Source organism: Podarcis bocagei (genome assembly GCF_964188305.1).
Source record: "Podarcis bocagei genome assembly, chromosome: 1".
Lineage (NCBI taxonomy): Eukaryota > Metazoa > Chordata > Lepidosauria > Squamata > Lacertidae > Podarcis > Podarcis bocagei.
The window spans coordinates 15,050,679-15,065,641 of NC_138125.1; the positions used below are offsets into that span (position 1 = coordinate 15,050,679).

At 39.3% G+C, this 14,963-nt stretch overlaps 1 protein-coding gene across 7 annotated transcripts in view; it reads right to left on the reverse strand.

The window, feature by feature from the left end:
- Window positions 1–14,963, reverse strand: part of KLC1 (kinesin light chain 1) — a 38,310-nt gene that overhangs the window by 12,988 nt on the left and 10,359 nt on the right. For 5 of the 7 annotated variants that reach the window (XM_081192490.1, XM_081192487.1, XM_081192485.1 and 2 more), the window contains 12 exons: window positions 11,459–11,720; window positions 11,035–11,265; window positions 10,596–10,674; window positions 9,643–9,868; window positions 8,987–9,074; window positions 8,006–8,107; window positions 7,009–7,182; window positions 6,424–6,523; window positions 4,148–4,197; window positions 3,998–4,065; window positions 2,286–2,394; window positions 904–1,065 (listed from right to left, as the gene is read on the reverse strand). In XM_081192490.1, coding sequence (XP_081048616.1) covers window positions 904–1,065; window positions 2,286–2,394; window positions 3,998–4,065; window positions 4,148–4,197; window positions 6,424–6,523; window positions 7,009–7,182; window positions 8,006–8,107; window positions 8,987–9,074; window positions 9,643–9,868; window positions 10,596–10,674; window positions 11,035–11,265; window positions 11,459–11,719 — 1,650 coding nt within the window. In that variant the 5' untranslated portion in view covers window position 11,720. Of the gene's footprint in view, window positions 1–903; window positions 1,066–2,285; window positions 2,395–3,997; window positions 4,066–4,147; window positions 4,198–6,423; window positions 6,524–7,008; window positions 7,183–8,005; window positions 8,108–8,986; window positions 9,075–9,642; window positions 9,869–10,595; window positions 10,675–11,034; window positions 11,266–11,458; window positions 11,721–14,963 lie in introns of those variants that run through there. The other 2 variants (XM_081192488.1, XM_081192491.1) reach the window with 1 other exon arrangement.

Genomic DNA, 14,963 nt, shown 5'->3' on the forward strand with positions numbered 1-14,963 from the left:
TCACTACTGCAATCTGACTAAACGTGTACTGCATAACTAAACCACCACAAGGCTGACACTGGCAATTTACACCTCAGAGCACTCCATGTATGTGCCCAGTGCCCAATATAACCGAAATCAAAAGTAGTAACCATCTCAGTACTACCAAAATCTTGAACTGGTTTCACTTGTAAAAGACACCAAATAACAAGCAGGTTCACAGACACATGTTAAACAATGATGGAAAGTTTTAGAAAGGTTTTGTTATTGTAACCTGTGGCACACCTTCCACGTTAAGCAGTGGAACTAGACGTCGTGAGATAGGAAAGGTCTCACTTTAATCAAGGATCTGGCAGGCTTCCATAGGTAAATGGAAAGCAGCAATTTGTCATCAGCAGATGGGTAGATTTTATGTTTGCACCATCATGATGCCATGAAACAGCAAGAAACTTGCATCCAGAAACCTATGTTGTGTGTAGTTTTTGGTTTAATTCTCCATACCAATTCCATTTAATTGCACAGCAGTGCTTTCTAGTGAACCAGAGAAAAAGGAAATCTTCTGAAACAAAGGGGGGATATTTTTAAAAAAGGGGGGGGAGAGATAATAAAGTAAACAAATTGCCATCCTGTTGCATCCAGTATTAAAACAAACCACTGGTAAGGATTAGGTCCTATACATTAACCAGGACATTCAATCAGCATTCAAACACTTCTATCTATATCCAAATTTTAGTGAGTTTTTCTTAATTTAAGCTTAATTGGTCAGAACTTACCCTCAAAAGCAAGATCTTATTGCTTTTGCTTACATTAAAAACTACAGGTGCTTATGAGCAAAGAACAATCCTGAATACACAACAGAATGATAACTTAACTGCTATGCCAATCTAGGTTTGGTTTTTTTCTTACACTGTGTACTGTACTTACCCCATTCCATTCTACGCTCATACTCACTTCCTCTCCTCCGTCAGGGCCACTCTCATACTTTACCACGTCAACATTGAGGCTCTCGCGGCTTCGCCTTCTCTCTATACTTTCTGGGTCATTGAGCACTTCAGCAACTCTCTGTTTGTGAACATTATCAAGACCCTGTGAGCCAAGTAAAGGGGAAACAGACATTTTACTTTGCACCAAGTAGTTCAGTGCCATGAGTGAGAAGAGCAATTATCATCAAGTTACTATGGAATCTACAAAACATTACTGAATAAATAAGCACCCATTAGCTATATATGAAGCATAACCATGAAGCACATATTACAGAATTACAAAGGTAAGTTTGAAGAGAAAATATTGTTTGCTTATTATCTACACCAACAAATTAACGTTCTAGTAAAAGTAACATGCTTTGACTAATTTGTCTGAAGGTGATAATTTCACCAACAACCCACTATATTCTAACTAGGCTTGTCAATTCCGTTAACTTAGGCCAGGTTCAAGGGGCTGCATATGGAATTCTCTGCAAAACATTTGTGTTTTAGTTTCCCACCCTTCCACTGCAGCATACATGCACAGGTGCGCACACACAGTCCAAATATGTTCCTGAAGTTCAGGAGACCCTTTGAAACAGGACAAAGGGCTGCAGTTAGAAAGGAAACATTGTGAACCCCTCTCCTCAAGTGGAAGTGCTTTCTGCTGGCATGCGCAACTCCTTAGATCCTGGCCTTAACTTACTTCCCCAGTTTAAAAATCCTCCACTAAAGGCAGTTTCAGGATTTCTGTCCTTGTTCCTAGTAGCATCCTTTTTGATGTCAACCCAAACTGCACACGATACTGCAAATGTGGCCGTATCAAATATTTTATATAAAAGTTATTGTTACTCTCCACACATTTTCTTAAAAAGTGAGAATATTTTTTTTAACATAATATCATTAATGGGAACATTTTTTTAAAAAATCAGAGTAAAAGAATGAGTTATCTAGTTACGTATTTCTGAGTGTTCATACTAAACTTCAGGGTGGTACCCGCCCCCCATGGAAGTTGGGATTTCCCCTCCGGATTATTTTGCCAATATCTGCTTCTGAAAAACAATAAAGGCAGTGCAGACAATCTCCTAACCATGACATTTCCTCCTTTCTCATCTGCGTAAGTCCACCCTCATCTACAGTATGTTTTAACCAGGAGATAGCAGTGCCACAGGATCAGTGTTAAATCACGGTTTCCGCTGAAGCAGGCTTCCAAGCAGATGTACAAAAATAAATTCTAGACAGTTCAGATTCACTGTAGTTAAATTCAAATTCTTTGTAACAAAATACTAATAATTGTAGATTAACACTATCAGAAGTGAAACGCTTGATGAACAAAGCACTTGCCTGTTTACGGGACCTCATTGCTGCCTCTTCTAATGTTTCAGCAGCTTCAAACTTGCCCTGGCGTCTGTAAAGTGCTCCAAGATTCTTTAATGTAGTTGTAACTGTTGGACTACAAAATATGTGTTTAAGTTAGATTCCAACAGGAGACCATTGCTTCCCAAACTTGAAACAATTCTGTCTAATAGTACAGCAGAATATTCCATTAAAAGCCAATGCTCGTCATAAATTTATAATGGGCACTTACTGCTCACAAAGAGTTCTGAATAGGTCTGCAAATGCATAAGCAGTTATTTACTAGAAGGACATTTTGCCAGGGTACCATGTATTGCTGCAGCTATTGCTGTCCATTATATAACCAGGCTAGTTCTGAAGCAGTAACCTTGACAAAGACACAGATCACATATTCCTAGTGTCCTCCTTATCCAGTCCCAAAGGATTACAAAAAAATGCCTGCTATATAACACTTAAGTCTGATGCACGATTCTCTGATTCTTGTCTCTTGCTCTCTGAATGCAAGAGAGAACACCCTCACATATGCTACAATTTAAAAGGCTATTATATAGCACAGATAAATTAGCAGAAACAGAGGGACATTGCAGCAATGAAAGGACTAAGATTACTGAAACTGTGACAAGTGACAATTCTCTGCTGCCCCTTCCCACTCCCCGAAGGAGGACAAGTCCATCCATGCATCAATATACCTTTTAAAATATTATTTATTATTTTATTAAATTTGTATCTGTAGATCTCAGGGCAGTTCACACAATACACAGAATAAAAACAAGAACAAAAGGGAAGCAAAACCCTCGGGGGGTTGTGGACTCTCTTTCATTGGATGTTTTGAAGGAGAGGTTGGATGGCCATCTGTCATGGATGCTTTATCCCGAGTTTCCGGCATTTCAGGGAGTTGGAAGAGATTACCTTTGGGGTTCCCTTCCAACTCTACAATTCTATGATTCTATGAAAACAATAATCCCCCCTCCCCACCAACACATTTAAAAGGGTATAGGATGCTAATCAGCCATAGGCTCCAACCCAAAATAAATCCAAGACCCTGAGTCCATTCTGAAGTTGGGAAATGTAGAAATGGTGGGCTTAATTTGTAGCCAGTGATTTCAAACCACCACCTCTATAAAAGGACGGCCAGTAGGGTTTTTAGCAGCCACTGAGCATCTCTCCTGACATGTTAGGAAGCTCCAGCCTTCCAGCCAATACTGCACAATATTCCAGTCACTTTATGCTTCTGTTTCCAAATTTTATCTTTCTAGGTATTTACGCAAAGCCAAGTCTCTCTAGGTAGTATTGCAACACCAGTTTCTTTGGATGACTGTTTCAGTCACGATCAAGACATTTCTGGGCATTCTCCTAACACCCCCAGCGAATTTGGAGGGGTGGGAACCTTGTTGCACTGGCCAAAGTCCTTGTGCAAGCTTCCACTAGTGAGACCAGTTAACTGAATCTGGTTAATTGACCAGTTAATTGAATTAAAGTTATATTCAATTAACTTTTACTCAGAGTAGACTCATGTAAATTTATGACCACTAATTCTGCTGAGTCTACTGTGCATAAAAGTTAGTTGAATACAACCTTTATTAAGTTTCTCCATAAGGACATTTACAATTATCTTCACTATGGAGGTTTCCAGAATTCAACACACTGTCAACAACATTATTATTTTAACACTTTAAATGTTTTTAGGAAAATGTACCTACCTATCAACTTTGCAAGCTTTATACCAGCCTCCATATTCACCAAAAGTAGTGCCATCTTTTTGCTTTCCCTAAATTGCAAACAGTGTGTTAAATTGTTATCTTTAACGCTATAAGGACAAAAATAAATTTCTGCTTCAGGTATCATCTTACTTTGCATTCTTCTCTTTCTTCAGCATGCATCCAGATTGGTTTGTTTTCATCTATGTAAAAATAAGGTAAGGGATACTGTGTGAAATAAAATGACCACATTTGGCCAGACCAGCATTGTGAAAGAATGCTCACCAACACAATCCTATATCCACCTATGAGGGAGGAAGCCCCACTGAACTTAGTGAGGATTACTGCTCAGTAGACATGTATAGGATTGTGCTGTAAAGAAACATTATGGAAAGCTACAGAGATATCCACCCCCAATGTTCCCAGTTCTAGGACACTTTATTCACTGATCAGAAGCCAGTCACAGTGCTATTGTATATAAATGATGCAAACCTTGAGTTTATCAAATAAGCTAAACAGAGCAAAGGGTCATCTTATCACACTGTGACAGAACAAAGACATATTACAAGTAGATGTCATTTTTTTCACAGCCTAAGGATACGAAAAAAGAATACCTAGAAATCAGAGTTACAAAATGGTTGCAATTGCTCTTTCAAAGCAGCTTTGATGTTAACCGAACTGCAAGCAGTACATGCAAACAGAAGCTTAGTTGCCTACTAGAACATACGGAGACGTCACTTTTATCACAATGACAACTTTGACACTTCAAGCAAGCTGCTTACATAATTAATTCATCACAAGGAAGCCAGTGCTCTGCAACTACTGCTTGCAAACTATATTCTGCCAAGTGTATTAACAATCCAACCAATTCCTTAAATCGCCCAATTAAAATGTATGATTCTTCAAGTCAGTCTTTTGGGCATCATTATTATCAGGATAACCTAAAACCCTCTGAAGAATTCTGCCAAGATTTGTAAAAAAAAGTCTAGAGCCAAAGAGCAACTGTAAGCATGCCCAACAGGATTAGACTTTGCTTGGACTAAAGAGCCAAGTGCTCTCCCCACCTTCCCCCTAGGGCAGGCATAGGCAACCTCGGCCCTCCAGATGTTTTGGGACTACAACTCCCATCATCCCTAGCTAACAGTGAAGGGCCTCAGAAATAGAAATTCCAGCATGCTGTTATCAAAGTAAGTGTTACAAGACGGGCAAGACCATAAGCAAGCAGACAAACAAAGCAACTGTTACAAGACAGGGAAGGCCGTAGGAGGCAGACAAACAAAGAATGAGGAAATTAAGAAGTGTTAACCTTCAAAAGGAGAAACATGGAATGTTAGAGCCTGATTGGATAAGAATGTAAAGTCTCACTCTCTGTTGTTGTTGTTTTTTTGTATAGTCTATAAAAAGTGGGCGCACCCTGATTGGGGTGTGCAGACTGTGAGATTATCGCGCTGCACCTTTGCTTTGCATATGCATTTCAAATAAACCCTGTTATAACCTGCAAGGATGTTTGCCGCTTTGTGTGAATCTGTGCTCCAGGGACCCTATAGCAGATATGGAACAAGTCCAACAACAGGACCAGTGGTCAGGGATGATGGGAGTTGTAGTCCCAAAACATCTGGAGGGCTGAGGTTGCCTATGCCTGCCCTAGGGGCTCAGTTTGCATACCATATTAAACCATGGCTTAGCACTTGGTGCACAAGCTGGAATATGCGTGTGCTGGGATGAACCCAAAGAAAGCCTTGAGTTTGCATACTCCCTGCTCTTCTTCCCCCACTCCTGACCCACAGGTGGTAGGAGGAGGACGTCTGCAGAACTTAATTTCACTTTCAATATATCCTGGCTTATCCTTAACATACAAACTACAAGTTGTGGTTTAAAACAAAATCTACACAGTAAACAAGCAAGCTTCAGCCATGAGTTATGAATCTGGTTTGTTCAGAAACTGACCAGAGTTTGTTTCTAACCAAAATGTCTGGTTAATACTTTAACAAGAAGCAAGGATTTGTGAGAAATGAAATTATATTTTGCAGAAGTTCTTCTGCCAGCAGGGAAGGACAAGGAAAAGAGGGAGCTCAAGGCTTTGCTCAGGCTTTTGCCAGCTTCTGCTCATAGCATTAAACAATGATTTAGCATTACATGCTTACTCAATTTGTCATTATCAAAAACTGCTTGTGGAAATTCCTCTCAATTTTAAAGATGGTTTGCCATACAGCATGGGGGAGAAAACCTAGAGAAACAATGGCTAAACAACTTGTCAAAGCATTTCCTGTAACAATTTCTAAAATGATTTCTCAATATGTTCTGCCATTTTTTAAAAGCAGCAACAACCCGCGACCTCTTACAATTAACAAAGGACTTGAGTCTCTCCTATTCACAACCCCTAGTTACTCCAACATGAACTAACTTTCCTTCATAATACAAGCATTTACCATCCACAGAGCCAAATTCCCTTTCGTGGGCACGAGTAAGGATCTCTTTGTACAGCGTTTCTGCTTGCTTAAATTTGCCTTGTTTCAAGTAGCAGGATGCCTGAAAGAGATGACATGAGCACAGTCAGATTTGAAAGAAGTTCAGAAACATGATATCTGAAGGCAACTTGCTTAGCACATTACAAAGGGTTGGATTCAAATGTGTTTTTCTGCCTGCATAACAGTCATTGGAAGCTAACTTAAACCATTGGTCTTATCTAGCTCAATATTGTCTATGCTAATTGGGCAGCACTACAGAAGGTCTATGTTACATGTCACACTAGAACATGGTGTGAAAAAAGTGACACTAGATCCAAAGTTGTACTTCATCTGGGCAAGCAGAAGCGCAGTAATTGTAAGACACAGTATAATATATCACTGCTGAAAGTCTTCCTCTAGCACATGTGCAAGTCTTAGTGTGGCAGTCCTGGCACTAGGAACTATTTTCATTTTGCTCGGTGTTTTGGATCCAAGCCCATGTTTTCAGCAAATGAGAAATACAGTAGCTCACGTCTCATTATTATATATGCCACTGTGCAGACATACCAAATTATTCTTGGTTTTTGCTACGTTTGGATCATCCGGCCCCAGTTTTGTTTGGTAGATCTCAAGTGCCCGTTGATAGTAGTATTCCACTTCTTCATATTTACCCTGGTTCTGACATAGTAAGGCCAGATTATTTAACTGTTTGGCAACATCTGGATGGTCTTTTCCCAGTACCTAGAAATAAAGGAACACTAGGTTACCAGTGTATCACTTCCTTTTAAAATATAAACTTTTTTTAAAAAGCCGTCATTCATATTTACACTAGCATTGGCTCAACTAGACTCAAGCCCCTATTTATACTCCACCTCTGGAAAATTATATTAAACAAATTTAGCCAGAATTATTTAAATATTATATAGGGGTATGGGAAATATTCCAGATCACAACTTTCCAGTTATAAATCCTTCAAACCTCCACAAGAAACTTCACAAAGAACTTCTGCCTACACTATGGGAGGATTACTACTTTCCACACTAATTCCTTTCCTTTTCTGTCATTCACCCCACTTCTACATGTGCAGACTTCTGGAAAGTTAGGGTGCTCCCCAATGCCTACTTTTCATCTGTTTTGCATTCCAAATCATATGCACAAGGTAGATTTCCAAAACATATTGCTGTTTTTGAAGACAGAGAAATAGCATTCAAAGTCAATAGTATGTAGTGCAGGAAAAAGTGGCTCAGAACTGTGATGTGTGACAGCTGTCATGACACTACTGGAATAAAATATCCCATCTGAGATGTTGAGATGTTCCTTGATACCTGATCTCCCTGCCTCGTAACAAATATGGGGTTTCCTGTCTTTTGAGAGCAGGTTCTGACACATCTTTAAAATACAGTGAGTTGATTTCTAAAAACTTAATAGATCATTGCAATAAAATCCTAAATGTGCACAACTGTACGCACAATCTCTATTTTAACCAACACACACAGCCAATATCATGACAAGTCTGAGACTGAAAAAGCAGAAGTCAGCAAAAATAACAGTTGTTCTGAGCTACCTTCTCTCTGATTTCCAATGCTCTCTTGCATAATGGTTCAGCTTCCTTGTATTTTCCTCTTTTTCCATAAAGCACTGCAAGATTGTTTAAAGTTGCTGCAACCTGCAAAATGAGGACAAAAGCTTTGTAGGTCTACTAACATACCTGCTGAAATTATCTGGAGAAAAATTAAGCAGCTCCTAGAGCATTCATTTATTTGTAATTCAGATGTTTAAATACTTGTGAAACTAAGAAACATAAAATGTGTCTTAACTAGCACAGTGATGCCCAACCTTTGGTGGCCTACAAATAGTAGTAAATTGTTGTTGGATGGTACATATTTACTAGGTTGTTAAGTAGAACCAAGTAGTAAGATCCAGCAAGCATGGAATAAGTCATGCTAAAGGACTATATGTTTTGAAAGTACTGGCCCAGAGCTAAAACCTTAACTGGGACAAGCATGTGGACAATAGATTAGTTATAACATACTGGCTGGGAAGCACTGGGCTAGGAATATTAGGAAATGCACAATTTTGCTCGATGAAGCAGAATACTATATTCAAAAGATATATATTAGAAAGTGACATAGTTTCATATTATAGAAAGGACATCTGTAATTATCAATGGAGAGTATTTAATAAATGTCTTACACTGAACAAAAGTTTTTACTATTGCTCCAAAAAAGCAATCCAAAAACACATTTGAAATATTTCAGAATTTCAGGTAAATTCATCATGTAAATGATTCAGAATCAGACAAGTGTGCAAGAAAGTAATTTAAGTGGACCAATGTTGAAAGAGTTTTGTGCTTAATTATTAAAAGTGCAAGACATTATATTGAGAGTTACCTACCTGAATGAAGTTAACGATAAACCAGGGCTTAAAAACCTTCCTGTTGAGTTAATATTAAAATGAGTTTCAAAGGAAACCAAAAGGACTTGATACTACAAAGAAGGAAGAAACAAAAGAAGGAAGAAACAAAAGAACCATCTAATATACAAACCGCTGGATGATCTTTGCCCAAGGTCTTTTCACGAATAGCCAAAGCATCATTCAGTAAGTTTGCTGCATCTTTGTATTTATTCTGGTCCCTAAATTAGAGAAGTCATGATTAACAACCATATCTCATGAACATATTTTCTAAGAATTCAGTCAGGAAAATCAGCAAGAATTGGATTCAGTATCTTAAGTATATGAAACTGTCAGAATCCAGTGCAGATTCTGCTCTTTTCATGTCTCAACCCATGAAGTGCCTATTATTCAACAGAGTTACAGCACAGTGGCTAGGTACTAGAACAGACCATGCTGATAATCTGAGGCTGCCCTCTACATCTCTATAAAGAACAACAACTGCAGGATACTATGGACAGTATACCCAGTTCTCCTCCCAATCTAAGGTCATCAGATGCACCAACCAGCACCAAAACAAAATGCAGATTCAGTTCCCAAGCCACTAGCAGCAAACTACTGCTAAAGTAAGAATGTCCTCAGCCCAACTCAAAATATCTAGGAATATTATTCAAGTTGCATGACTGTCTCCCTAAAAAGGCTATGTCCTCAAACTAAAATACAACATTGTTACTCAAAACACCACCACAAGTACTGTATTTTAGTCTAGCTGTAACATCAAACACATTAGAAAACCGTTTAAATACCAACCTGTATACCAATGCAAGTATATTCAACATAGTGGCAACATCAGGATGATCATGACCTGATGTCTTCTCCAGGTCTTCAAGTGCTTGTTTACAGAGGGGTACAGCAACTTCATATCTGCCTTGGGAAGCATACTGAATGACAAGATTATGAAGGGTCCTTAATCTTGCTGGGATTTCATAGCCACCCTGCTGGGCAGCTGCTGCTGCACTGCTATGTGGTTGTTGAACTAGAAAGAAGAAAGCTGTATATTAAAATTAATATGTAACTGGCATGAATGAATTGAACTTCTTTAAGACTACACACTCAAATGTTTTAACTGTCAAAACTATGATTGAGTTCCATGAGGTTATTATACCTAATCATTCCACTCTTGTGGTTTTTTTTTTAAACACACACATTACTTTGAGCATACTCTGGCACATGTTTTGTTAGCAAGTTCTATTTCTTTTATTCATTACACTTGAAAGTCTCTGGCTTCCCAGGAGAATGAGATTGGATATAGCCAAACTCATGGAAAAGCAGGAAATCAAAAGTTCAGCCACCATGGTTGCTGATGCAAGTTTTTCCCCTGTCATCTAGCAAGCCAATGTAACCTGGGGAAAAGCCCAAACCTATAACCATGGGGGAGACTTGTTCCTTGCATGCTTAGCTTCAGAACTGGATCCTAGCCTCAGTATAATTTGAGAGCAAAGTATGATTTCCCCAGTTCAAACATGATAAACCGTGGTTATCACTAACTAGGAAAAAATCTTCACAATGAAGTACAATTTCTGATTGCCCATCAGAAGTTTCAAGTCTATCATTTTTATTGTTTCTGGCAAGTCAGCTGCCAGGCTTCAATACTGCAGCTACTCTTTTATGCTGTGCACTGTGCACTAATGACTTAAAGAAGCAGCTAAACTTCCACTAGTCCCCACTCACTCTGTATGATGTATAAAGTTACATTCACTTACTCCCTTGTCCTTGGTCATCTTCATCATTGGGGAATAAATCATCCAGTGGCTCTTTGGTAGAATCTGTGTCTTTATCCTCCTAGACAAATCCCAAGAAACAACAAGCAGTTAGAACCACTGAATCAATATGGATATGCGCATCATGCATATCCACAAATTGCAAAAGGCACCTTTTGTCTCACTACTGTCTCCCCACCCTACTTCTCAAACTAATACCATTACTGAAAAGTGTATCATCTACTAAGCATGATATTTAGAAGTGCAAAAAGAGAACTCTAAGTTTATGACCAGATGATCTTGAGAAAAGGGTAACAAAGGTGATCACAGGGCTGGACAACTCTCCTATGAGGAAAGGTCCCAACATTTATAGGGTAACGTTCCTCAGCAAACAGAAAAAAATTAGGAAGACTAAAATGTGTTTTAATGTGAAGCTACTTACTGAAGGAGATATATCATCATCGTATTTTTTTAACTGATTCATAAATTCTAGGTGCTTCTTTTCTTCTTCCAGCTGAGCCACTGACTGTTCACTCTTTTGTAATTTCTGCTGGGTATTGGCTAGCTCATCTCTTAGCCATTGGTTTTCCTGGCATAGCCTGCGAACCTGAGCTCGTAATTTCTGCTTCTCTGATTCCACCGCATTTAAGTGATTTGACAAGGCCATCATTACCTAGAAAGGACCAGAAATTACAAGTATTATTCCTCTTGTCTTACAATATTTGAACATATATGTGGGTTAGCATCAACTGCATCGCTGCTTTACAAATCCAACATTTGAGATTTTAATTGTTAACATTGTTAAAAAAACTGTATCAAAGCAAGATAACACTTTGACACCAGACTAAATAGAAATGGCTTTTCACCTGTGCTTCACTGAGTCCAAGTTCCAGCATTTCCAGAGACTTGCGAATCATGTTTGATTTTTCTTCCACCAAATTTGTTTCGTCATCTTTCTTCAAACACTTCAGTGTCTCCAGTAAACTCTGTAAGATGGAATTGTGCTCATTCTTCAAAGCTTCTAGCCCTTGAATCACTTGCTTAGTCTTTGAAATAATTTCATCTTGAGTGAGTTTCTCCAACTTGTCTTCTTTTAGATACACCATTGTGGACATGTTGTCATACATTCTAAGAAAACACAGAAATGGTAACTTTAGTTTAAAGCCAAGCAACATATTTTACAATTCTTATTGGTCTTAATTGAAAACTGATGCAGTAGACCAAAGCATGCCAAAATGGCATAAAACATATTGGTATACATACTCTAGATTTTGAATGTAGGTGTGTCTACAATAACTCCTGTGAAATTTCCTATTCAAAACAAACATTTTCCACAATACAATGCAGTGCTCCAATATTTTGTATCTTGTATACAGCTACAGACTTGTGCAATAAAATATTGTCAATACATTTGCAGTAAACATTACTATCACAAAAAGGCTATGCAGTCAACAATATTTTAATTTCTGAAAGGTTTGGGTAAGCTTTGCCGGCCAGCAAGATACATATATTTTAGTAGATGAGCCTCAGGGTCCCTTTCAAATCTACAATTATATAATTTATGAATTATGAGTTATGTAGCAGCCCATCAATAAATATTCACTGGGCAGCATACAATAAAACAGTATTAAAAATACAGGATATATAATTTAAATATTAAGACAGTACAAAAACTTCCTTACAATAGGGACAGCATAATTTACAATCCTTATTTTAAACAATATTAAAATATTATCCCTGGGCCATATTATTAATAATAATAAATAAATTAACAATATTCAACTAAGTCATCACACTAGTGGAAGCCAGTGCAATAGCTACAACATGCCCTCCCCAAATCTGCTCTGGAGAGTGAGCAGAATCCCCAGAACAGCAAGGGCAAGGAAGGAGAGACTGCTGTCAAGCAAGCAGAAACGCTTGAGCTGATGGACTGATCTCCCCAGCATTACACTGAATACGGCCCCATGGTCTCAAAGCTTTTGAATTCTGATATCCTTCCTACACACACACACGGACCAGAAAGCACTTAACACCTGTCTGTTTCAGTATTGATTTGTGTGAAATATCCATTTATTAATCCTGTTTTGCAGGCATACATTGTCACCCAAACCAAAGGGATGGGAAATTTTAAAAATGACAAGAATATTGAAATGGCTGAGTAAGGGAAACTAATGAAAGACAGGTAAAAGGGATTTTTCCTGTTATTTTATAATATAGCAAAGCAGTGCATTCAGCTCTAAAAGCTGCTGACAGAAGCACTTCTAAATGACTTCCATGGGCCAAAAGCAGTTTACTGCTCTCTCAATAACCTGTAGAGCCTGCTTGGGCACAATTCATTTAACCAGTTCTTCCATAGATTTACAATTTCAGAGAGTTATTCAAATTTCCATTGAAGACATGTTTAGGAGGGAGGGAACCCAGTAAGTATATGGTTATCAGGAGAAATAATAATAATCATGGACCATAAGGGATTATCTCAGAACAGTAAAGAAGAGCCAGCACCTTTATGCTCCTCCTCACTCAGGACAGAGGTAGATGAAACTATAGTCTCCTGCCCACATGCAAGATGAATCACATTAAAACAACTGAAGTAAACATTAAAGCAGCAGCTACCGCGTGGCTTCCAATGTTGTCCAATTCCCTGATGGAAGAAAGGGGAGAGGAGCAGTTTCTAACAATTCCCCCTGCTCCCCCTCCATAAATCTCATTTGGAGGACTGAAGGGACCCTGTGCAACAGAAATTATTTTGCATCAGCTACAGCAGGCTTCCTCAACCTTGGCCCTCCAGATGTTTTTGGCCTACAACTACCATGATCCCTAGCTAGCAGGACCAGTGGTCAGGGATGAGAATTGTAGTCTCAAAACATCTGGAGGGCCAAGGCTAAGGAAGCCTGAGCTAGAGCAAATATGGGGAACTTGTGGCTATCTATATGCAGTGTTCAAAACTCCCATTGTTCCAGGCGTATTTTGCAACAGGGAACTGCATTAGCGAGAGCAGTTTCGGAGCTCTGGGCACAGTACTGTGCCTAAGATTTCAGATTAAAACTGCAGAGTGGAAGGAAAGGAGGAACTTTTTCTGTCTCCCCACTTCCAGCTGCTCTCTGAAGACTGGAGAAGAGAACCTTTTAAGAATATTAGGGGGGTCAGCAGGGAAAGGACTAGACCATGTGAAAAATGAACATAATACTTCAGCTGCAGTTCATTCATTTTCAGCTTTGTATTCTTGTTATAAAAAGTGCGCCTAGACATTCCATTCTTGTGCCCATAACCTAGGTTTAAGGTGCCATTTAGCTGTCATATCTCAGTTTCTAACACTATATGTTGCTGAACAACAACTTCTATAATCCATTACTATTGACCATGCCAGCTTGAGTGATGGGAGTTGGAAGTCTAATGACGTCTGGAGGACCACTGACTCCCCACCCATGAGTTAGAATGGGTAGGATTGAGCTGTCCTTTCTCTGAATCTGAAAGCAATACCAAAATACTTAGTCACCTCCACAGATCTGAAAGCAAAAAGAAGAGTTGAGAGACTTGTCACACTTCCCTAATTTGCCAGGAACTGTTTCCTGAAAAAACAAAATTTCACACCGCACAGTCAGACACACATGACTCACTGGGAGGTGGGGTTGGGGTGAGAGACTGCAACTGAATTTTGAAAAAGGCACAGCAAAAACACAACAGCAATTTCCAACGTATTCAACACAGAATATATTCTAATTGTAAAGGACCACTCATTAGCAATTAACCAATTTTCTTTTCCCATTATGATACTAAACTTCAACTTGAATCACGAGTGCTATAGACAAGCACATTCACCATTCATAGCTAGTACATATCATGGCTTGGATCCAGATATGTCTTGCAAAAGCAAAAAGGGACTTCCACAAGGCAGGCTTATATTCTCCAAGTTTCCCTTCCCCACTGCAGCCTGTGCTGAATTAAAACCTATTCCAGAAGGTCCGTCAGGAATAGCTGTAATACGGGTAACTAAGGTAAAGGTAAAGGGACCCCTGACCATTAGGTCCAGTCATGGCCGACTCTGGGGTTGCGGCACTCATCTCGCTCTATAGGCCAAGGGAGCCGGCGTACAGCTTCCGGGTCATGTGGCCAGCATGACTAAGTCGCTTCTGGCAAACCAGAGCAGCGCACGGAAACGCCGTTTACCTTCCCGCCGGAGCGGTACCTATTTATCTACTTGCACTTTGACGTGCTTTCGAACTGCTAGGTTGGCAGGAGCAGGGACCGAGCAATAGGAGCTCACCCTGTCGCAGGGATTTGAACCGCCGACCTTCTGATCGGCAAGTCCTAGGCTCTGTGGTTTAACCCACAGTGCCACCCAATAAGGGTAACTATTAGTTGCCAATTCTC